The 23103-nt window shown below is 43.9% G+C and overlaps 1 protein-coding gene across 1 annotated transcript in view; it reads left to right on the forward strand.

Annotated features, from left to right (window-relative positions):
* The window catches only part of Cachd1 (cache domain containing 1), a 230044-nt gene that overhangs the window by 156104 nt on the left and 50837 nt on the right, over nt 1-23103 (forward strand). Inside the window, exons 5-7 of the mRNA XM_021199687.2 lie at nt 18599-18725; nt 21470-21614; nt 22304-22520. Of these exons, the coding sequence (XP_021055346.1) occupies nt 18599-18725; nt 21470-21614; nt 22304-22520 (489 nt within the window). The remainder of the gene's footprint in view (nt 1-18598; nt 18726-21469; nt 21615-22303; nt 22521-23103) is intronic.

Consider the following 23103-nt stretch of genomic DNA (forward strand, 5'->3'; position numbering starts at 1 on the left):
TTTTTTTGGTTTTTCAAGACAGGGTTTCTCTGTGTAGCCCTGGCTGTCCTGGAACTCACTCTGTAGACCAGACTGGCCTCGAACTCAAAAATCCGCCTGCCTCTGCCTCTGCCTCTGCCTCCTGAGTGCTGGGATTAAAGGCGTGCGCCACCACGCCCGGCTAGAATGTTAAATTTTTATATTGGACATTTCCTTTGTAAAATAGAGGCTGTCCTGTCAACCCCAGGCTCCCAGAATTAACAGCTCCAGAACTCAAAATATTTTTATAAATACTTTGACCATAAACTTTGGCACGGTCTCCAACTAGCTCATAACTAAATATCTCATTTTCTCTCATCTAAATTCTGCCACATGGCTATTCACCTCAGCTCGGCTCCCATGTTGCTGTCCTCCTTCCTCTTCCTGGGTGAATCTTTCCATGCCTAGCTCTTTCCCAGAATCCTCTCTGCCTACCAGATGTTCCACCTTACAGCCCATAGGATTTTTATTGACAGGTGGCACATCCAAACAGTACATAGAGATTCTCTCCACACTCCTTGACTCTGTTCTTACCCAGTGCAGTACCTTTCCTACAGCAAGCACACAAATTAATCCTCGTTGAATGAAAGGAGCTAGGATTGTCTGTATGTACCCTTGTTTCCTTGTCTTTGTAATAGGAATCAAAACTACTGTTCTATTGATATGAGGGGATGCCATGACCAAGGCAGCTTATAGAAGTAAGCAGTTAATTGGGGGCTTGCTTACACTTTCAGAGGTCAGTTATCATGGCATCATGGCAGGGAGTGCCACAGTAGACAGGCAGGGTTGGCACTGCACCAGTACCTAAGAACTTATATCCTGGCCACAGGCAGAGAGGGAGGGGAGCAAGAAGAGGCTGGGCCTGGCATAGGCTTGAACCTAAAGCTCACCCCCAATGACACACCTCCTCCAACAAGACCACACCTCCTAACCCTTCCTAAGCAGTGCAACAGTCGGGAACCAAATATTCAAATATATGAACCTAAGGAGCGATTCTCACTCAAATCACCATGGTAGGATAACCAAGGCTTTTGAAGAACCTCAGGGAGAAATGATTGTAGTTTCCTGTCAGGTAGCACTGGCTTCCAGGGCTTACCTGTGAACATGTGCAGAAAAATTTCCCCATCGTGAAAGTGACACAGATTCCACAGTAATGGCTTTCACAAAAATATCCTCGATCTTATTCTTATGGTAGATCCCATTCTGTAGATGACAGCCCAGAGCAGTTAGCTCTTGTAAACTGAAATACAAAGTGTCTAACCATGGATCCCAGTTATGGTCTCCTGCCCCAAAATGCCAATGTTGAGATGTTTCTCCGTCTCTTCCCATGGCTTGATATTTGAAATTTCAACTCACCCAGGCTCTCTGGCTTATTTTTCAAAATTCAGTTAAAGCAGCTTCATTCCCGAAACCCGAGATCTAGAAATAGCCTCAGCCCCACCCCATGCTGCTTTGTAAGGACGTCACATGGAGGACAGTTTTATGTTAGGTGCAGCACTAGACAGTGCCCTCAGAGAACTCACACTCTTGTATGTATGTTAATACTGTTGGGCAGGAAGATGGGGAAAAGCCCCAGGTCCCAGCTTTGAACTGGGTCATAAAAGATAACAGGAATTATTCAGGTGATGGAGGTATGCTCATGGCATGCTCTGGAAGCTAAAAATATGAGCAGTCAAGATGGACCATTGTTTCTAAGGTTGGTAGAGCCATATTTTTAATAGAAGAGTTTGTGTTAGGATTGGTTTCATGTTTTTGTTTTGTTTTGTTGGTTTTTGTTTTTAAACTTTGAAGCCAAGAAACTGGCAGATTTAAGTTGGGAAAGGTAGGAACTTTGTGGAGAAGAAAAAACTAGGCTGGATAATTAAGTCGAACTTGGAAGGGGAACTGGGCAGTACTGGAAGATGGACAGACTCGGTGGAGACTTCCCTTTGAAGTTACTTGACTGAGAAAACTCCAGTCCATGACAACTGAGGACACAAGGAGGCATCACTAATGTTAATTAATGCATTTTAAAATTTAATCAGTCTGGGAAAACCAAAACCCATATGGGATAACAGAAATATAATGTTAAATTATATGAACCAGTCATAGCTAACTACCAAAGTCCCACTAGGTAGTTTGTTTATGAAACTCATTTTGCGCTCCTCAACCAGAGAGAGTCAGGACACTTGCACGGTAAGTTTGGGGTCCTGTAGGTTTCAGAAATTGGTTGTGTTGATCAATCAGGATTGAGAACCATGGTTTTGTTACACACACACACACACACACACACACACACACACACACACACACGCCGCTGCCATTACTATATGGAGAGCATCCAGGCCCATGGGTTCTCTGGGAGAGGGAAGAAGAATAGACATTCATGATTTTGGACTGCCCCTGGGCTTTATAGTTCTCTAAGCCTCGAATGAATTAAGGACAGACTGGTTATTTTTTTTCCCTATATGTTTAACTAGAATAGATGAAAAAAAAAACAACAAAAAAACAAACCTTGAATTTGGAACAGAATCCGATTTGAGTGTGTATGGGGGAGCTAGGAATGGATCATAAGATTGACCCTAGAACCAAGTGTAGACAGCTGACATTAGTGGCAAGACCATTGGGCTCCATGATCTGAGACCCATTCAGCATTCAAGGTTGAATGTCACTCTTTGCTTCCTGAACCGCCTAGCTGTAAATAAGAATAAAGGAGTCTCTTTAGTCAACCTCAGTCTTCAGTCTCTTCATAGCAATTACGTACTTGGAACTTTAACCTCTTTGTGTTTTAGTTTCTAGACTAGGATTGGTGGCTGAAAGATCTGAGGTATCATATGTAAAAGAATGACTTAAGTGCCTGGAACATGTCTTCCTAGAGCTGCATAAACAGAACTTGGGTCCCTGACATAGATCATCCAGAGTACAAACAAGACTCAGGATTAGGAGCTGGAGATGCGTGGTCAGGTATAATGACCAATGCCAGAAGCTGTATTTGGAGTCCTTAAAGTGTTCATTTGTTTCATTACTTCTAAACTTTTTCGCCGTTTCACGGGCTGTTACTGAGGCTTGCTATGTAAAGTCTGGTCTGTCTAAGGAGCCTGTGCGTGCTTGTATCTCTGAGCTTAAAACAGCTTTTTGTTTTCTCTTCGGCAGGCTATGGGAAGCATGGAACTTGGTATATTTGCCTGGGTGGTGTAGAGTTACATATCAGAAAACCTAGAGTTCTTTAGGGAGACAAGCTTTCTACTACGAGTGTTTCCCTTTTGTACTTTAATTGCTATTGGGTAAATATCGTGGAACAGACAAAAGTTACAGCCCAACTCTTTCTTCTTCTTCTTCTTCTTTTTTTGAGATAGGATTTCTCTGTATAGAGCTGAATCTGCCCCACCTCTGCCCCTGAGTGTTGAGATTAAAGGCATACACCACCACTATCCAGTTTACAGCCCAACTCCTGAGTGTTTTGTAACCCACGTCTTTCCTAGTCTATTGAAAACTGATAGTAAGAAGTTTGAGGGGCAGGGTTGGTTTTGCTTTAGCTCCAGAGACTCGTGGTAGAAGGCTCAGTTAACTGCAATAGTCACATTTGAGGGAATGGACATCTGGGCTCCACATGTTACAATGATTTACAAAGAGTGAGTACTGTCTACGTTAGTGACCCTCAGGACTCAGTAAATGGGGGTTAAGGAACACCTGAGAAAGGAAAAGTACAGCGTGTCTGATGCTCATCTGACCACAGTTTGCATGCTGGAGTAAGAAGCAAAACAAAACTTAAAACCGAAAGCAAAGCCAGCCAGCATGGTGGAGCACTCCCTTCATCCCAGCACGTTGAGGCAGAGGCGGGTAGGTGGATCTCTCTGAGTTCCAGTCCACCACAGTCTACAGAGTGAATGCCAGGACAGACAGAGCTACATAATAGAGAGATCCTGTCTCAAAAAAAGGCCAAAAAACAAACCATTGCTATTTCAAAATTGCTGATCTTTGCTTAGAATTTGCATGGAGCTATAAAGGCAGATGTCAACTGTGTGAAAGTCCTTACACAGCTAGTGGTAGAGTCTATAGTTTTCTATAAGACGAGTTTCCATTTCCTGGTTTTCTTTATTTGCATTTTGTAGTGCAGAAATCAAGTTGTTCCACATTCAGAGTCCTTACCAGGTAGATGTCTTGGGCAAGAATGTGCTGGCATGAGGAGGCACTGGAGACCCCACCCTGAAGCCTCTCGCTGCTAGTCAGAAAGCTGCCCTTTCTGTGACCTACATAAGCAAGATTTAGTAAATATCTGAAAGGCAGGAGGGAGGGAAGAAAAATAAGGAGACTTAGTAGATCAGAACTTACCTCCTAGATGTAGGGGCTGAATGGTCCTGGGGAATCCATCTCACCTACCACTGGTTTTGTTTTTTCCTTGTAAAAGGATATTATTCGAATGTATAAAAGGCTTTGTTATAACTAAAAATGTCTAGAACATTGACTGAACCATTATTATAGGTTTTGTCTTAACTCCCATCTCATCTTGTTACTGATTTTCACCTGGAGCTGGGCTCACAGCACCGAATCTTATCAATCTTTTATCATGGGCTTTTGACATTTTAATTTCTAGAATTGTTTTGACCTTGTCTGAGATGCTGTAATCTCCTGTCAACCTAAAATGAAACACTGTTCTAACTTAGGCAGTGATGAGAAGAACCCCGGGGTGTTCTGCCCGTATATACCACTTTTTAGAAGTTGTTTTCTTTTTTGCTAGTTCATTTTTCGGTTTTGTCAAATTGATGCAAACTAGAGACTAGTGTCCTCTGGGAATAGGGGACATCAGAAGAGGGATTGCTTCTGTAAGACTGGCCTATGGGCAAACCTGAGGCTGATTTCTTGATTGGCGATTGATAAGAGAGGACCCAATCCACTGTGGGTGGTGCCACCCTTGGGCAGATGTTCCAGGAACAGGTAAGAAAGCAAACTGAGCAAGCCAAGGAGAACAAACTAGTAAGCAGTATTTCTCTGTGCTCTCTGCTCCAGGCCCTACCTCCAGGACCCTGCCTTGACTTGATTAGGTGATGTACTGTAGTCTCTACATGTAAAACAAACACACCCTTTCCTCTCCAAGATAATTTTATGCTTTTGGTGATGGTCTTTATCGTGTGTGTGTGTGTGTGTGTGTGTGTGTGTGTGTATTTGCTGAGGAAAGCCTTTACCAGCTATAAACCCACACATGGACAAGCACTGTGAGTCAAAATAAAGTATCTTCCCAAGTAGGCCTGCCTTGAGTACTTAGCTGTATGTATGTATGTATGTATGTATGTATGTATGTATGTATGTATGTATAAAGAACTAGTGCAGATATGCACTTCATACTAGTGATCCTGAAGCAATGTGATAGTGAATTCTTTGTAAACAAATTTCTAAAGAGGATATTTTCTCTTAGAGTCCAGACTTTTAATCTGTTGTTCCCACAAATGTTCTCCCCATTGGAGAAGCTCTTAGGTAGAAGTAGGGTATTCATGAACTTGGATGTCAAATAAACTGGAGCTTTATTTACATTGGTTTCTAATCTAATGTTACATCAAGGGTTCAAGTTCAAGTATGTTTGCCATACTGGTGATTTACCAGTTAACCAAAGAAATCCTGGCTCTTTCTTGATGTTAGGTCTCAAAGCTGGGACATATGGGTACTCAGGTATCTACTTAACATATCAAAGTGTACCTAGTTCTCCCAGCATCCCTCAGTCCCTACCTGTTACAGGAATAGGCTTGTATACTCTGCCACCTACCCTAAACTTCTCCAGCCCAGGGGGTGGGCTGCCCCTCCCTGTATAATCCAGCCATTTTGGCTACCCAGCCCTTCTGTCCGCCCTTTCCCCTCCTGACCCTCCCCTTTTCCCTTCTGCCCTCCCTCACATGGTTCAAGGTTATGTTCACTCCCAGACATCCATCCCAGCCTGTGCTCCCCTTTTACCTACAATAAACTTTCTTCTCCTTCATACCTAGGAGCAGTTATATCCTTCCTCCCTTTTCATTTCTTCTTTTCATTCACTTCTCTTATACAATGGTTGATGAAGACGTTTTAGGAAAGCAGATTATGGAAGACCTTGGACTGTGCTATCCTACTTCGTTACTGTAGCTAAGGACTCCAGAGAGGCCTCTTGGGAAGATATTTTGTTTTGGCTCACAGTGCTTGTCCATGTGTGGGCTTATAGCTGGTAAAGGCCTTTCCTCAGCAAAGCCCTAAAGCAACACAGGATGTCACATGGCAAAGGACAGGGCACACTTGTATGTGCTTCTATCTGCTGAGTGTCTCTCTTCCTCTCCTATTTACACAGCCACCAATATTCAATCATGGTGTTCGACCCTAACTTAACTAGTCCTCATCACCTCCAAAGGGTTCCACTTCTGAACCCCAGTTGGGTTGAGTTTCGTTCTTCATCTGTCTCAGTGGAGATTGAATTTCAACACATGAACTCTTGGAAGAGTTGCTGTAGCTGTAGTGCAAGAAGGAAGCTATTCTAAAGAAGCACCCCTGCCCCTCGCTCTGCCTCTAAGACTATTGAAGCAATAAGCCTCAGGAAATTGGTAGCTCCCAGTAATATCATGCTGGGATCCTGGTGCCAGCCAGAGGGAGAGCTTGTCTCCTGAAAAAAGGTTTAGCGCAGCCTGATAATCGATCAGCTTGCCAAGCCAAAGGTGATTTGTGGGACCACACCTTGACAAGGACTCCTTAATTTGCACATTTGCTGTCCATTTACATCTAAAGATGTTAGGTTCTGAACTTGGAAAAGTCACTAGGCTTCCGTATCCCTCTTCCCAAAGGGTCCACATTGGAACTCCTATTGCATCTTTTATTATTATTCTAGTTACTTAGTATACCTGTTTGAGGTCATGTGACCAAACCTAGTTTGTTGGGACTGTCAGGACCTAGAGTCTGACCCTAACTATGATAATAAAATTTCTTCCAAATGGTAACAAAGACCTACTACTAGATCCTTCTTAACGCACGGGTAAGAAAGTGTCTATATTATGCTTTGAACCTGAATTTTAAAATCCTTCTCATTGAGATAGAAATGTGAAATTCTGTGTACCTTGAAGTTGATTGCCCAACCCTGAACTTAACACCTTTTATTTTTTTTAAAAAATTACTATTTTATTTATTATTTCATAAGTGTGAGTGTTTTCCTATGCTTGAGCCTCTGTATCACATGTGTGCAGTGTCTTTGGGGCCAGAAGAAGGTGATGAATCACCTGAGACTGGAGTCCAGCCTTGGGTCTGCATCTATAGGGACATCTTGGCATGCTGCTCTTGTGATTCATCAGTGTCTTAGCTGGGTAGGGATGTTGGTGGCTTCCTCCTTTTAGAAATTTCATTGCACCACGAAAGCTAGTCCTCAGGAAAGCACTTACTCCAGTTCATGTCCCCCTGGGCCCTGTTTCTGAAGTGCAGGGTGTCTTAGTTATGGTTGTGATTAAGTTAATTGCATAAGATAAGGTTGTGTCTTAGTTAAGGTTACTATCTTGGAGATGGTGAATTCAGGTCCTCTGAAAGCAACAAAAATAATCTCTCAGCTACTCCCCAAAAGTTCCCAGGCACACAGCCAAAGCAAAACTGAAAGACAAAAAAGATGTAAGAGCAAATACTAGTGGTAGTGGCCTGCTGCTGTTCTGCAGGGTGTCCTCCAGGTGCTTCTAGCTCCTTCCGAGGCTGGCGTCCTGCTTTTCTGGGATTCTGCTGTTGCTTTTACTGTGACTTTATTACCTCATGAGATGAAGGCACTCTTTCTCATGTGACACCACAGCCTGTGATGGCTCCCACAGTCTTGTCAGACGGAGTTTACTTCTCTCCATCTTGCTCATCTTAATATTTCAATTAGATATCTTTATATTTTAATATAGCTGATATTCTAATATAGTTGGTACCGTGTGCACTAATTCCATCTCAATTACTAGAACTGGAAAGTCATTGCTGCTGCTGCTGTTGTTGTTCTTTGAGACAGGGTCTCACTGTGTAGCCCTGGCTGGCCTACCTCTGCCTCCCAAGGTCTGGTATTAAAAGCAAGTGCTACTACACTCACCTGGAAATTCCTTCTTCTGTAAGTTCACAGACCTCAACATAAAGTGGTCCAATGTTTTCTGATTTTACTGCAAAGATGCTACACATTCTAGAGAAATCGCATTTTGAACTTTAAATTTGGATATTTTCCTGGGCTGTGGATAGGCAACATGAAGCTCGATGCTGGGCAGCAGCACAAGGATGGGCAGATGCCCCCCCCCCAACTGAAGTTCCTGATAGCAGGTAGCCCATGCACACTGTCATGTACTGTATTGCCAGAGTCTCCCATTCCCTCTGTCTTCCATGCAGTGTGTGTCTATGACATTTTCACCACTTTCTTATAAAATGGGTTTTATCTTGATTCTTCCCAACAAGGGGTTAGTACAAATGTTCTCAGTCCATTTAAGATAGGTTAATCTTGATTGTAGGTTGTGAATGCTCTTTAGCTTGGGATATGTCAGTTTGTGGGGTGTCCTAATTGTAACTTGAGCATTGGCATTTCATTCCCATTGACGATCATGATCTGTATTTTTCCTCTTTTGGTTTTAAAGGGAATTTGTTAATATCTTCTCCAAATCCATCACTTTACAGATGAGAAAGCTGGACTCTAATGAGGGACAGAAGCAAGGCACTTACCCAAGTCACAGATCACTTGTCCTAACAGTGCTTATTAAAACACTGGCCTGTGGTGTGCTCTGAGACTATGACAGACAACCTTACTTTGGTTACTGCCCTAGTGTAACTCTCAGCTCTTTAGACTGGGTAGGGTCCAAGGACCAGCTATAAAAATGGTCCACAGAATAGTACCAGGTTTTGCTGAGAAGAGCAATATTGGATATGAGGATGCTGACTGAAGGCCACTGGGGAATGTAGCCTCTGAGAAGTTGAAACTGAAGGCAAAATTTGAAGGATAACAAACTGGATGGAGAAAAGTGTTATCCAGGCCTAAAGACCACCTTGGAAGAGGGCCTGATAACATTTTTGGTAGTAAAAGCAATAGCTCTTAATGTACAGTGGGTGGCAGGAGAGAAGACTGGAGAGAAGGGAGGGGCCTTTCAGAGTTTGGATTTAATGGTCGATACAGGACAGTGGTAAATCTTTGAAAGCAGGATATGCCGTACATTTTAGAAAGATGCCTTTTGGATACTCCCTGTAGAGTAATTTTAAGGTCAGATGGATTTGCCAGACTTAAAAGATGAGGCCTAATCTTGTGGCTTCTCATTGTGGGTCCATTCTGTGTTATCAGAGACCCCTTAAAATAAATAAGTACCAGCATGAATTAAATAGAAGGTGCCATAGAGGGCTGGGCCTGCGTCCAAACAGCCTTCTTAGTCTTCCCCATGTTAGTGATTATAACCCGTGGTAAACTCCCAAGACGATTTAGGTGTCTGCTACACTGCTTCTCAATCATCTTCCTATGTCCATTTTCCTTCTAGGCCACAGCATGTGTCTGAGTTTTTTTTGTTCTTTTGGTTTTTTGTTTTTTGATTTTTGTTTTTTTTTTAGATTTATTTATTATATGTAAGTACATTGTAGTTGTCTTCATACATTCCAGAAGAGGGCATCAGCTAAGCCAGCCCAGTCCACGGGTGAGTGGTACACACCATGACAAGACACTGGCTTCCAGCTCTCACATGTCAGCTGTAAAAGTTCAATAGTTTGTTTCTTCCTAAATCTTTTTTTTTTTTTAGTTATAAAATTACTTTTGTTATACCTCATCAGTTAATTTACATCCCATGTTTATCAACTAATACAACTTACTATTTTTTAAGAAATGCCTGCACATGTGTGTATTGATTCTGCCTCTAGAGAAATAATACAGCATGCATTTATCTGGCTACTAATTCATACATGTTTTGTTTGGCTTCACCTACCTTTACTTGGTCTTTGCTTTATTTTTAAGATTTATTTTTAAAATATGTGAATCTGTGTAGGTCCGTATATGTGAAATGCAGGTGCCTGCACATTCCAGAGGTATCAGACATCCTGGATCTAGAATCACAAGCATTTATGAAGCGTGTTACAGGGGTGCCGTGAATCCACGTGGGTCCTTTGGGGGAGCAGGACATGCTCTTCACCACTGAGTCATCTCTCCAGCTCCTGACTTAATTGGTTTTTGAAACTATCCCACTATGAGGTAGCCCAGGCTAGCCTGGAGCTCAGGTTCTTATTGCTTCTACCTCCCACATGCTGGGGCTAATCTTGTACTTACTTATTTACACCAGTGCTGTAGTGTCGTGGGAAGATCAGGCATGTTAGACCCACATATTTTCCAGTTCAAGTCACAGCCTTAACCCTCAGACCTTGAGAAAGTTCATGTTGCCTCTGTAAGACGAGGATAAAAGTTTATGTTTACAGGGCAATTATGAAAATTAACACACAGTGTGTATGTGAAACTTCTATATGAAGTGCCATACCTATTAGCAAAATAGCTTAATTGAAGTATAAGTGGCATTCAATAAATCTCAAGTTGAACATGTTCATGTTATACATTTGATATGGCTAGACCAAAATCAAAAATATAAGTCTTTCCATTAGCAGGTTTTTTAATCTCTTCATTCACCTGTTAATTTCTGAGCTAGTGTTTGTTCATTGTAAATAAAACCTTTCTCTTATTTTTGAGATTAATATAATTTCATCATTTCTCCTTTGCTTTTCCTCCCTCTAAACCCTCCCATATACTTCTCCCCCCTCTCCTTCAAATTCATGATCTCTTTTTTAAAAACTGTTGCTATGTGCACTCTGTGTGTGTATGTGTGTGTCCCTGAATATTAGTCATATGTATGTTGTCAGAGCTGACCATTTGGTATTAGATAACCAACCGTGTGCTGTTCCTGAAGAGTCTTTCTCCCACCCTCAGCATTCCTTAGATGCCTGTAGTGCTTTGTGTGAGGTTGGGGCAGTGTAGGCTTTCCTCTGTCCATGTAGCAAGCATGTCTGTTGTTGTCCTTCTTCAGTTTGTGTTTAGATAGTCTAGTGAAGGTTCATGAGTGTAGCTTCTGACATGGCTAGGAGACGTGATCTCACAGAAAGCTCCCCAATCCTCTGGCTCTCACAGTCTCTCTGCCTCTTCTTCCACAATGCTCCCTGAGCATTAGGAACAAGAGTGTTTTCTAGATCGAGCCATCAGGGATGAGCTCCACAACTCTGCATTTTAGTCGGTTGTGATTTTCTGTAGTGTTCTCTCTCTGTTGCAAACAGAAGTTTCCTTGATGAGGACTGAAGATTGCACTTACCTTTGACTCTACGGGAAAAGGTTTAGAATCTAGTTAGGGATGGTGCTGGTTTAAGGTGCTTCTCCAAGAGCTATAGCTCTACTGGCCCTGATTAGTTGGCTAGGTTTTCAGTACTAAACATGCTTCCCTTCCTGTTGAGTTGGTTTTAAAGACAATTAGAGACCTCTTAGTTACCGCCAAGATATGCATGCCACTTCTGCACCTGTAGGGACATTGTGGCATGCTGCTGCTCTTGTGATTCATCAGTGTCTTAGCTGGGTATGGCTGTTGGTGGCTTCCATCTTCTAGAAATTTCACTGTACCATGAAAGCTAATCCTCAGAAAAGCATTCATTCCATTTGATGGCCCTCTGGGCCCTGTTTCTGAAGTGCAGGGTGTCTTAGTTGTGGTTGTGATTAAGTTAATTGCTTAAGAAAAGGTTGTGTCTTAATTAAGGTTACTATCGTTGTGATGAAAAATCACGACCAAAGCAAGTTGGGGAGAGAAGGAAGTCAGGACAGGAACTTAAGCCTGGAGGTGGGAACTGAGGCCATGCAGAGGCACTGAAGGGATGCTGCTTACTGGCTTGTTCATCATGACTTGCTCAGCCTACTTTCTTGTGGAACCCAGGACCCAGGGTAATGGTAGCAACACCAACAAATGAAAATTCCTTTTAGCGATATCTTATGGAGGCATTTTCTCAGTTGAGGTTCCCTCCTTTCAGATAACTCTAGCTGTGTCAAGTTGACATAAAGTTAGCCAGTTCAGGGGATAACCAAGGCAACAACAATAGGCTTTATATTTTGGGGGGTGGGGTTCTTGGTGAACTTTGACCAACAATTCAAAAAGAGGACTTCTCATGCCTAGTATTGGATTTTTGTTAGGTAGTCTTTGGCTCTTGCAAGGAACATTTTCAGCCCAGATAAGAAAATTTCATTTAAACTCTAAACATATATTTATACAGAGAACTACATATATTATGGTTTGTTTGTTTATTTATTTATTTATTTATTTAGATAAATAGTTGATAGTATGAGGTAGTTTTATTTGCAGACTTTCTCAACAAAGCATTCATGCACCGAGAAAGTAGTGGCTGACTTTGTAAAGCCTATTTAAAATGATCGATGCTTCCACACTGATGTGGTCCGAACATCTCATTTATTTTTAATTGAGTTTAGCTAAAAGTGAGCTTTTAGAATGTATACAGCACATGTGTGGACCATGTCAACCTGTGTGCTCCAAATAATTCTAAGAGAGCATGTGCCTGAACGTGATGGAAAGGGAAGCCAGCCCTCCAGGATCATAGATCTAGAAATGAGATTCCTCAGCACTGGCTCTCAACCTGCCTAACGCTGCGACCCTTTAATACAGTTCCTCATGGTGTGGTGACCTCCAACCACAAAACTATTTTATTGCTGCGTCATAACTGTAATTTTGCTACTATTATGAATCATAACATAAATATCTATGCTTTCTGATGGGCTTTGGCGACCTTTGTTTAATGGTCAACCCCCAGGTTGAGAACCAGTGCTGTACAATGAACCTTAACAATTATCACGCTGATTGTAAGGTGGCAAGAGCTAACTCCCTTCCCCCAGCTCCAGAACTTCAGAGGATTCTGTATTTTCGAGCTTGGTTATCAACTTTAGTGAAGAATATTGATTTGTTGCCTCTTTAACACATGGGTGGGTGTGGGTGTTGATATGTATGTGCATTATATGGACAGATACAAAGCCTGCCTGCTAATAGTTTAAAGCCAAAAACCATGCATCCTGGGCCAATAGTTTGGGCCTGCCTTTTTCCTGAACATTTTTCAACCCCCTCTAGGAAAGAGGGCCCTGTGGTGAGTTAGACACCACCTCAAGTGGCCAGAGCATGCAGCTGATCCAACTATGGTGGGAAGCCCCTCTGGGTCGTCTTCACAGTTAATAAGGCTCTCTTCACCTCTGCATCTTGGCCAGAAGGGGGTGGGGGTGCTGCTTCACCATTCGTGCTTCATGGTGATAAATTACCTCTAGGTCTTGGGGGTCTCATTACCTTCGTATTCATCTTCCTCTGCTGGTACCAGATAATGGATGAAATGTAACCGTATACCAAAGGACTCCTGAGAAGGAGAATTTGAGAACCCTTGCCTGCTGCACTCAATGCAAGAGTGATTGTGAGAATCCAGAATGATCTTTTGTGGTGAGACTCAATGTATCACGCACTGTATGACTTCTGATTTATTTTTAAAACATTCCCAGTCCCATCGGCTCCCTCCTAATAGTTTCCTAGCGCCTGTTTATTGGTACAGATGTTACTTTTAAATGAGGCCATCAAGCCTTCCTGTACTTCCAAAGGCGGTGCTTGCCTTTTTATTGCAGGGGTTGGCAGGGTTTTCCTGGAGAGCATTGCAAATATCAGATCAAGGTTAAGGCTTCAGACCCCAGGAGGAGAGGAAGGAAGAGGCCTTTCTGCATCTGCACACATTCACATCAGCCAGACACCACCAGAGCGCATGCTCATTGCATCCTGGGGATGACCTTAACAAGGGCACAGTGCCTGGCAAGAGACAGGAACAGACTTCATGATCTCAGACTGGCTTGAGTCATGTGCCCTTCTTGTTCAAAGTAGAACCTCAGGCATGTCACAAAAACCTCTCTGAGCCCATTTCCTTGTGTGTCTTAGAGATAATAATCGTTATTGCATGGATTTGGCGTGCCTGTATTATGGGTCCTTGGCATGTATGTGGGGGCCATAGAGGAACAAAAGGCTGGTAATTGCTAAAAATATACATGTTCAGAAATACATCGAATCCTGCATGTAGTGTATTTTGCATAGCTTTGGGGGAGAACTGCCAACAAAATATGGCTTACTGCTGATTTTCATAAATATACTTTAATTGGTTCACAGCCAAATTTGATCAATTACATGCCTGCGGCTGCCTTCTTGCTATATTAGTAGTAGTAAGTAATTTTATTAGACCATAATGCTCTGAACATCCAGGGTTTCTACTATGTGTCTTTCAGCAGAAGTTGATGCCAATATTCCAAACTGGAAAACTGTGCTGGGACTGGAAGCTGTCCCTTCAAACCACAAAGACATGGGGATGTACGGACATCCTAACACTCCCGTGTGCCTGTGGGTCCCTGTCATTCTGGTTTAATTCCAATACCTGAAACTTTATATGCATGTTAAGGTTAGCTTGCTTTGCTTGGAATTAGATGGCGAAAATTCATCAGCAAAGAGCTAGTGTTGGGGCACCCTGCTCTGTTGCTCGACTGGAACCTTATTTTTCTTCATGTAAGAAAGGTCCCAGGTTTCCCTGGGGATCTATTCCTGGAAGTGGGGCTAGGTGACCAATGGCACCATGCAGCTTTTCAAAGGCACAATCACATGTCGTCCCAGCGTGGTCCTCAGAAGTGAATCTCAGTGTAAAATGGGTTTATTGACCAGTGGTTTTCCTTTGTGGTTTGAGCGTTTCCAGTGGCAGGTAGAAACAGCTCTGATGCCAGACTGTGTCTCTGCATGCCAGGAATAAAGATAAAACTGGCATTCTAACATTGATCGTGGGTTTTAATTGCTGTCTTGTTAACTTTTGGGTTACCACCCAACTGTTTGCCATTGCTCAGTCCTCAGAGAACAGATTGCCAGTGGCAGCAGGAGGGCAGCAAAGTAGATAAGCTTTAAACATGGTAAGCCTCACTCAGAAGGAGACTAGAGCCAACTAGAGTTACTCTGGGTTCATGGCAGCCATGCACTCATATATGCCAACCTATGCACAGATGGTGTGCACTTATGTACATCATCCTATGCACAGATATGTGCTTATGTACACTAGCCTATACACAGATGGTTTGTGTTTATATACTCTATCCTATGCCCAGATGATATGTACTCTACCCCATGCACAGAGGATATGTGTTTATATCCCCCATCCTGTGCACAGATGATATGTACTCTACCCCATGCACAGAGGATATGTGTTTATATCCCCCATCCTGTGCCCAGATGATATGTGCTTATTATATACACTGTATGCTATGACGAATTGGAGAGCTCACCTTGGCCTCTGGGCTTTCTTGCTAAATCAATATTTGCAAGGTGATGCTTGCAAGGTACTACTATCTTCTCATGTCCCCATCCTTCTGCATAGGCTACATCTTGGGATAGATACTGTTTTTAAGAAAGCCCCAAATGCAGAAATCCACGGCGGTGTGTGCACGATACACTTCATTGTACATGGTAGGTAGGAGGTACTTGTTGTCCACCCCTTCTCATCGTCTGGCTGACCTTTCTTGTCTTTGGATAGTACCCCTAACCTCATCCAAGCTGATCATCAGATACTGTGCTGATGAGTTAGTAAAAGGCTCAGTGTATATTCAGATTTCCCCCGACTAGTTTGTCCTAGGCATGGACTGGTTCTTTTGAGCCATTCATCCTGCCAAGCAGTTCTGTTCTCATGATAGGCCAAGAGTAAATGGAGAGTTGATCAAAGTCTAGCGAGCATCAGGGTTATAGATGGAACAGTAGCCTGGAGGCAGCAGCACTCGAGAGCTGAAGCAAGAGCTTCCTGGGACAGAGAGAAATCCAATCCAGCCAGCTATCGAAGCCTCCTGTCAGGCCAGCCACAGGACTGAATGCTAAAGTGACAGAGTAGGCCAGCCATGTGCCTTCTTCATGAAGCTCTGGAGGAAGCGAAGCCTTCATATGGCTGTCCTGTTATATCTTTAGATTGCCCGTACTGTTAAATTCACCACATCCTCCCAATCTTCACATCTCCACCTCAGAACATTGATAACCCTTGGTGCTAAGTATGGCATACAAGCATAATATTGTAATTACCTCCTCCTTTTGTATTTTATACAGAATTATTAGCTGAAAAAAAAAAACAACTCGAGAGTCAAAAGAGCTGTGTTTGAGACGCCTTTCCACCTGCCAGATGTGGATTTGCATATATTCAGGAAATGCTTACTGGATGCTCTGTATCCACGGCTCCAGGCTCTGGAGGGAGAAGGTCACGTTCCTGCTGTTTGCACTTAAAATTGAACCTGGAGGGTCAGACATGTGAGCTGTGCTTGCACAGACAGGTGCAAAGAAACACAAAACTTGCTGGGTTATGAAAGCACTCTGTGTGATGGTTTGAATAGGCTTGGCCCGTGGAGTGGCACTATTAGGAGGTGTGGCCTTGTTGTAGTAGGTGTGACCTTGTTGGACTTTGAGACCCTCCTCCTAGCTGCCTGGAAGACAGTAGTCTTCTCCTTGTCTTTGGAACAAGATGCCATGCCTGCCTGGATGCTGCCATGCTCCCACCTTGATGATAATGGACTGAACCTCTGAAACTGTAAGCCAGCCCCAAATAAATGTTGTCCCTGACAAAAGTTGCCTTGGTTATGGTGTCTCTTCCCAGCAAGGAAACCCTAACTAAGACATTCTGTGGACTACTGTCTTTAAGGTGTTATCTCCTCATTTGCAACATGGAAATTAGACCACATGTTTGTATTAGATGTGCACCTGTTAAATGCAATACCCCGAGAGCTACTGTAGAGGTAAAGTCTACCATTATTGTCAAGAGTCACATCTCAACTAGGGAAACAAATCCTTATCTGTGCCATGTGTGTGCTCAGAGCTGTGTGTGCTCAGAGCTGTGTGTGCTCAGAGCTGTGTGTGCTCAGAGCTGTGTGCGCTCAGAGCTGTGTGCGCTCAGAGCTGTGTGCGCTCAGAGCTGTGTGTGCACATGCTCTCTGGATCACACCTCAAACTCCCTATCTACTCTGCCTTTTCCTCCCTCCACTGCACACTGCTTTATGCTCTCCTTCTGTCTCTCACTCTGCTGGCATTATTGGTAACTGCAGTAGTTAAGATGGGTTCTACTCATGTTAATGGATGCTGCAGTGCATGGACCAGTGATCTGTGCATAGGCAGACAGGTAGTAAAGAATTGAGTTGTAATGGAAGAGAACAAAGGCACAGTGGCTCAAAGAAGGGATGGCATTCTGATTGTGAGGAGAGGAAAACATCTTTTGGAAACTATTTGGTGATGAAAATTTGATTAACCCTAGTATTCAGGAGCTGAGGCAGGAGAGTTGTGAGTTCAAGGACAACCTGAACTGCATGGTGAATTTGAGGACAGCCTGGATTTTCTAATTAATATTATCATCATCATCACCACCATCATTCAAGGGCTGGGGAGATAGGTCAGTAAAAAAATTCACTTGCTGTAAAAGCATGAGGACAGAACTCAGAACCCCCAGAGCTCACATAATCCCAGGCACAGTTGCACAGTTCTCACTTGGTGAGAAGAGAGGCGAAGATTGGGGAAGCCTTGGAAGCTCTCATGCCAGCTAGCCTGGTATACACAGTGGCAAACAACAAACGACCTTGTTTCAAATTAAGGTAGAAGGCAAGGACCAACACCCAAGAATGTTCTGACTTCCACACAGGAGCCCTAGCATGAGTGCCCAACACACACACACACACACACACACACAGAGAGAGAGAGAGAGAGAGAGAGAGAGAGAGAGAGAGAGAGAGAGAGAGAGAGAGAAGTTTTAAAATACAGTAAGTTCAATAAGTTGTGAGACAGGGCACACACAGGTGAGTATCACTGGGGTTGAAGAAACGCCAAGTATGATCCATAGCTGGCAGCAGCTACCCAGGCAGTTAGACAGTGCAGCATGATGTGAATACAGGAGCCAAGATACCCAGGACTTGGCCCCAACTGGGGTTCTTTGGCCGATGGTTTAAGAGTATTTCTAAACTCCAAGGCAAGAATAGTGCCAGCAGGCTAGAATTGGTTTATGAATGAGATGTCGTAAAGTAAAAGCAAGCCTCTATGTCAGCTCTGGGGACATGGGAATACTGCTACCATTCTCTGAGGACCAGTGTTCCTAAGTGACGTGGTGGCCCTTCGAATACCGTCTGTGTGGTTTCCATTGCTCTGGAGTGAGACTAGTGAAGGCAAGGTCAAAGTCACAGATCTAGCCCCTAGAGACAAGGTCTATTAGCAGTTTCCATGGTTAGAGAATGGCCCTCACACCAGCAACTGTATGCTTGCCCAATAGAGACCAGCCGCACAAGAAGACGGATTAGTGCAAATGAACCATTTGTACTGGAAAAAATAGTCCAGGACATAGACTGTCACCCTACTATGTGAAGAGTAATAGCTCCCATTGAGGGAAACGTCATGCTTCCTATTCACAAGATGTTTCTTAAGAAGCAGAAAGAAAATGTTTTGTAGGAAATTTACAACCTTCTTCTATCTGGTGGGATTTTTTTTTTTCATCCTACAAGTAGTTTATGCAAAACAGATGCCTGAAGAGCCATGCACCCACACCCCCGTGGGCTCTGTGGTTATATTTCATTTTCTTCCTCTTTCAGTTCTCGCAGACAACCTGAAATCTAACCCTGGAATCAAGTGGCAATATTTCAGCTCAGAAGAAGGAATTTTTACCGTCTTCCCAGCACACAAGTTCCGGTGTAAGGGCAGCTACGAGCACCGCAGTCGGTATGGTGACTTCCTGCACAGGGCGTTTGTTGCTGACAGTGATCTACAGGGAGGGTTGGACGGTGACACTGAATTAGAGGTCTTGCTCGATCTGGACAAGACCCCAGATTCCAACCTCAGCAGTGAGATCTGCACACAACAGTTCTGCACTAAATCAGAGCTTAGGTTCTAAAACTTTTTCTTGCTCAGGAATAATATCTACATCTGATCCTGTGGGTGTGCCTGCACTGAGGCAGGGTGATGCTAAAGCCCCAAGTTTTCCAACAGCTATCTATCACGCCAAGCAAAGCTATGGGCAGGAATTGCTCAGTGTGCTTAATGTTCTGTTCTGTGCTATGAACATCTTTGCTGAAATCGACATGACTGCACCTTCTCCAGTGTGGGTCTCGAGCATAACAATGTAACAACACATTGCAGTAGAGTTTGTGGGTAACTTTCCTTTCTCAAGTAATGAGCTTTACACTTTTGAAGTGTACTGCCCGCTTCAGTGCCTGCAAGCTCTAAGGTTGTTTGCAAGCTTTGGGTTAAAGATCGCTACCATCCTGCTTCCTCACAGAGAAAGTACTTGGTTGGACTGTGTCACCAGGGGGGGGGGGGTGATGAGATCATTTGTAAAACAAGGCTCATCAATTCATAGAAGCCCCTAGGCAAAGATGTACTCCTCTGAGAGGAGTTTCCTTTGGCAGTGTTTGGTGTTCAGTGCCTAGAGGTTGTGGGAGATGCCTGCTCTCCCCCAAAGAGTCAGGGAGAATCCCTTCATCTTTCCTTCAGATTGTATCCAGGATCTTTCCCTAAGGGTGGGGAATCTTTGTGTGCTTTTCAAGGGAGGGAGGGAAGAAAGGAGAGAAAATTGTTATTATTTGTATGGTTTTCATTATTCTCACCCTAGATGTTCTGGTATGGTTACCTGCCATGGAGACTTGACCAGAAATCATGACTTTACTGTCTAGTTCAGCCATTCTCAACCTTCCTACTGCTGGGGGCTGGGGGGAGGGACCTTTAATACAGTTCCTCATGTTCTAGTGACCCCCAACCATAACATTATTTTCCTTGCTATTTCATAACTGTAATTTTGCTATTGCAATACATGGTAGTGTAAATATCTGTGTTTCCCAATGGTCTTAGGTGTGACCCCTGTGAAAGAGTCCTCCAACACCTAAAGTGGGGGGGGGGGGGAGAACCCAGAGGTTGCTAACCACTGGTTTGGTTGGAGAGCAGAAGCTCTGGGGAAGCAGATTAGATGACAGGCTGCCTCGGCTTGTGGGAGGGAGAAGGGTCTTAGCAGAAGCCAGCTCTCCCCAGCGAGTCCCAGCTCGAGTCTGCTCAGAGAGAAGCTGGATCTTTGGCTGCATGACCCGTTTCCCTCCTCATAGATTGCCAGTCCCGCCTCTTAACTTGTCTCAACTGGTTGTCTTTGCAAACTCTATCCAACCCTTGGAAGACTCCATTGGGTTTCAGAGGACGGAGCCAGTGAGATGAGTCAAACTCTGGGGTCCACCTCCCAGTTCATCTATGTAATATACAGTGCTATTTACACGCCCCCCACTAAAGCCGTTTTAGCTAAAGCGGCTTGGCTTTTCGTTGGCTGGAATCAGTTAAGACAAAGGCCATGTGTCATTTTAAGGAAAATCCTCTCCCCTAGTTAGAAGAACACGGCAAAATAAGGAACGCTGGACCTGTGTCAGCGTAGGGCTGGGCAGGTCTTCCTGCCGTTCTGTTCCTGGTTCATCCTGAGGCCACCACGTCTTCTGGGTTCTTTTTATCTCGCTTCTCCACTGGCTCAGTGGTACTGACTGGTAGTCTTAATACAAGACTTTTGACTTGCCAACAGCTAATGTGAATTTGGCCAGATTTTAAGGGGTGTTTTTGGTACGTTGCCTACGTTTCTTAATTTTTATTTATTTGTTTATTTATTTATTTATTTATTTATTTGCCCAGGCTTTTGTGACTCACTGGCAGCTCACATTTCACAGAAAATTCTTGTTTTGGAGGTGTCAATAAAGGAGGAGATTCTCTTGAGGCTGGTTTGCTTTTTAAAGCACCCCTGATTCATTCCAGGTTTAAAATGAATAGAGAGCTCCTTAAACCCCTCGTGTCCCACACAGAGGGGGCAGCTGCTTTGATCAGGCACAGTTCTCCTCCATGGTTTGGGCAGCTTCCCTCTTCCCTCACACTGGCAAACACCCTGTTTGGAAGAATGGCTGTTGCAGGTTTAGACAAATTTTGATGACGTTGTTTGAGATGCTCAGCTCGGGACCTTCTAGCGGCTGGCCTGTATGCGTTGCTGAGACATAGATAGGAAAAGGGTGTCTTACCAGGGGTTTATGTATGAGAAGAGGAAGGCTACCTGCCATGCAGAACTTCCCACCACAAGTCCATGTCATAGGCTTTCTCACTGTTAGCAAAACCCCATCTGGCAGAGAGGTCCTTGTTCTCACTCTGGACGAAGTTTGTATAGCCCAAAGGCCAGCAGTTCAGTCCCCCAAAGCAGGTGAAAAGATGGGGAGCTGGGCCATACAGAAGTATGCTATGGAGCCTGAGGAAGAGGCCGGCCTCTCAGAAGGTGTGCTCACATCTTTAAAGTCAGAAGTTCACTGCTGTCCTTTCCAATGCACCCCCTTCCAGTCTGAGCTCACTCCGACTTGTACCATCCCCCAGAAGAGAATACACACACACACACACACACACACACATACACATCTGTAGCGTTCACAGCTCTGTTGAGACCGTTTTCCTTTCTCTAGGCCCATCTACGTCTCTACCGTCCGGCCACAGTCCAAGCACATAGTCGTGATTCTGGACCACGGGGCCTCAGTCACGGACACCCAGCTCCAGATTGCCAAGGACGCCGCCCAGGTCATCCTCAGTGCCATTGATGAACATGACAAGGTGACTATTATCCCTGTGACTCTTGGGGCATGAAAGCTGTCTTGAGTATCTTCAGCACTTACTTTTGTTTCCTTTTTGTCCAGTCGGGTTCCTCATGGTGACTATGAGGGATATGACAATGTAACAACGGGCCAGAGAGCACCAGTGGCCCTGTACAACTATCATGCAGCCCAGGGGGTTCCCATTTTCCATCCCCTTACTCTGGGCTTCAGTTTAAAACCCAAGATGAGCAGCTTTTGCCCAGATTTTTTTTTTTCTGCATGAATTTCAGGATGAGCTTTTGTTGTTTTGTATGTGATCTGCAAACACTGTATTACTACTGCATATTGGCTCAAAGGCCAAGGTCTCCAGTTCTCTCCTGTACCATTTCTTTTTAAATTTGACAGGTTGATGACCACAGGCATTTATTTTTAAGCTCAGAACCTGTTCTTCGGGCCTTTTCCATGAGCTCTCCTGTTACCTGAACATTCAAACCTGGGTACTGTGAGTGAGGCAGGAGGATTGATTATTTGAACCCAGAAGTTGGGGGTCAACTGGTGTAACATGAGGAAAATTCACCCTCAAAAACAAAACAAAACAAAACACACAAAAAAAATTTGAGTTTTGTTTTTTGTTGTTTCAACAAACAAACAAAAACCTTTAAATAGTAGAGAAAAAAGTCACTAGGTGTTTTATTTTGTGTCCTCCAGATTTCTGTGTTGACTGTGGCAGACGCCGTCAGGACCTGTTCATTGGACCAGTGCTATAAGACGTACCTGTCTCCGGCCACCAGTGAGACCAAAAGGAAAATGTCCACATTTGTTAGCAGCGTCAAGCCCTCCGACAGTCCCACCCAGCATGCAGTAGGCTTTCACAGGGCATTCCAGTTGATTCGAAGCACCAGCAACAACACTCGGTTCCAAGCAAGTATGTGCATTTGTGAGAGATGGCCACGGTGTTACAAACGAGGTTGGGACCTAGAGGGGAAACTTGACAATTGATTTTGGATAAAATCATTCTCTACCATCTTCGCAGCCACCTAATGAGGTGTTCTCATCTTTTCCACTCTACCATGGTCAGTCTTCAGGACTTCCAGACTCCCAGAGCCTTCCCTTCCTGCCCCTTTATTAAGAACACATCCTCCCTCATTTCCCAAGGGGGAGAGCCACATCCTCTGCAATGTTAATTGGTGGCTTTGCCTCCTGGGGGCTTGAGGCAGTCCTGTGCTAGTAGTGCAAGTGGGCAATGGGGATTCTTGCCTTGATCCCCTCCCTCTCCTAACCAGCTGTCATTTAAACGAGCACACCCTTCCCACGTACAAAGGCACTCTGATTTAATTTTCCTGTGTTAGAGAGAAATCTGGAACGAGGATACACACTAAAGGAAGGGGCGGTTGAAATAGGACTCTGCTTTGAAACTTCTCAAAGGATTCTTTTATTTTCCCTTTAGTCTTGAAAATCTGTAGCCATTTTTTTCTTTGTTTTTTAAAAAATTAATCCATCCTGTTTAG

The sequence above is a fragment of the Mus pahari genome, chromosome 6 (genome assembly GCF_900095145.1).
Source record: "Mus pahari chromosome 6, PAHARI_EIJ_v1.1, whole genome shotgun sequence".
Classification (NCBI taxonomy): Eukaryota; Metazoa; Chordata; class Mammalia; order Rodentia; family Muridae; genus Mus; species Mus pahari.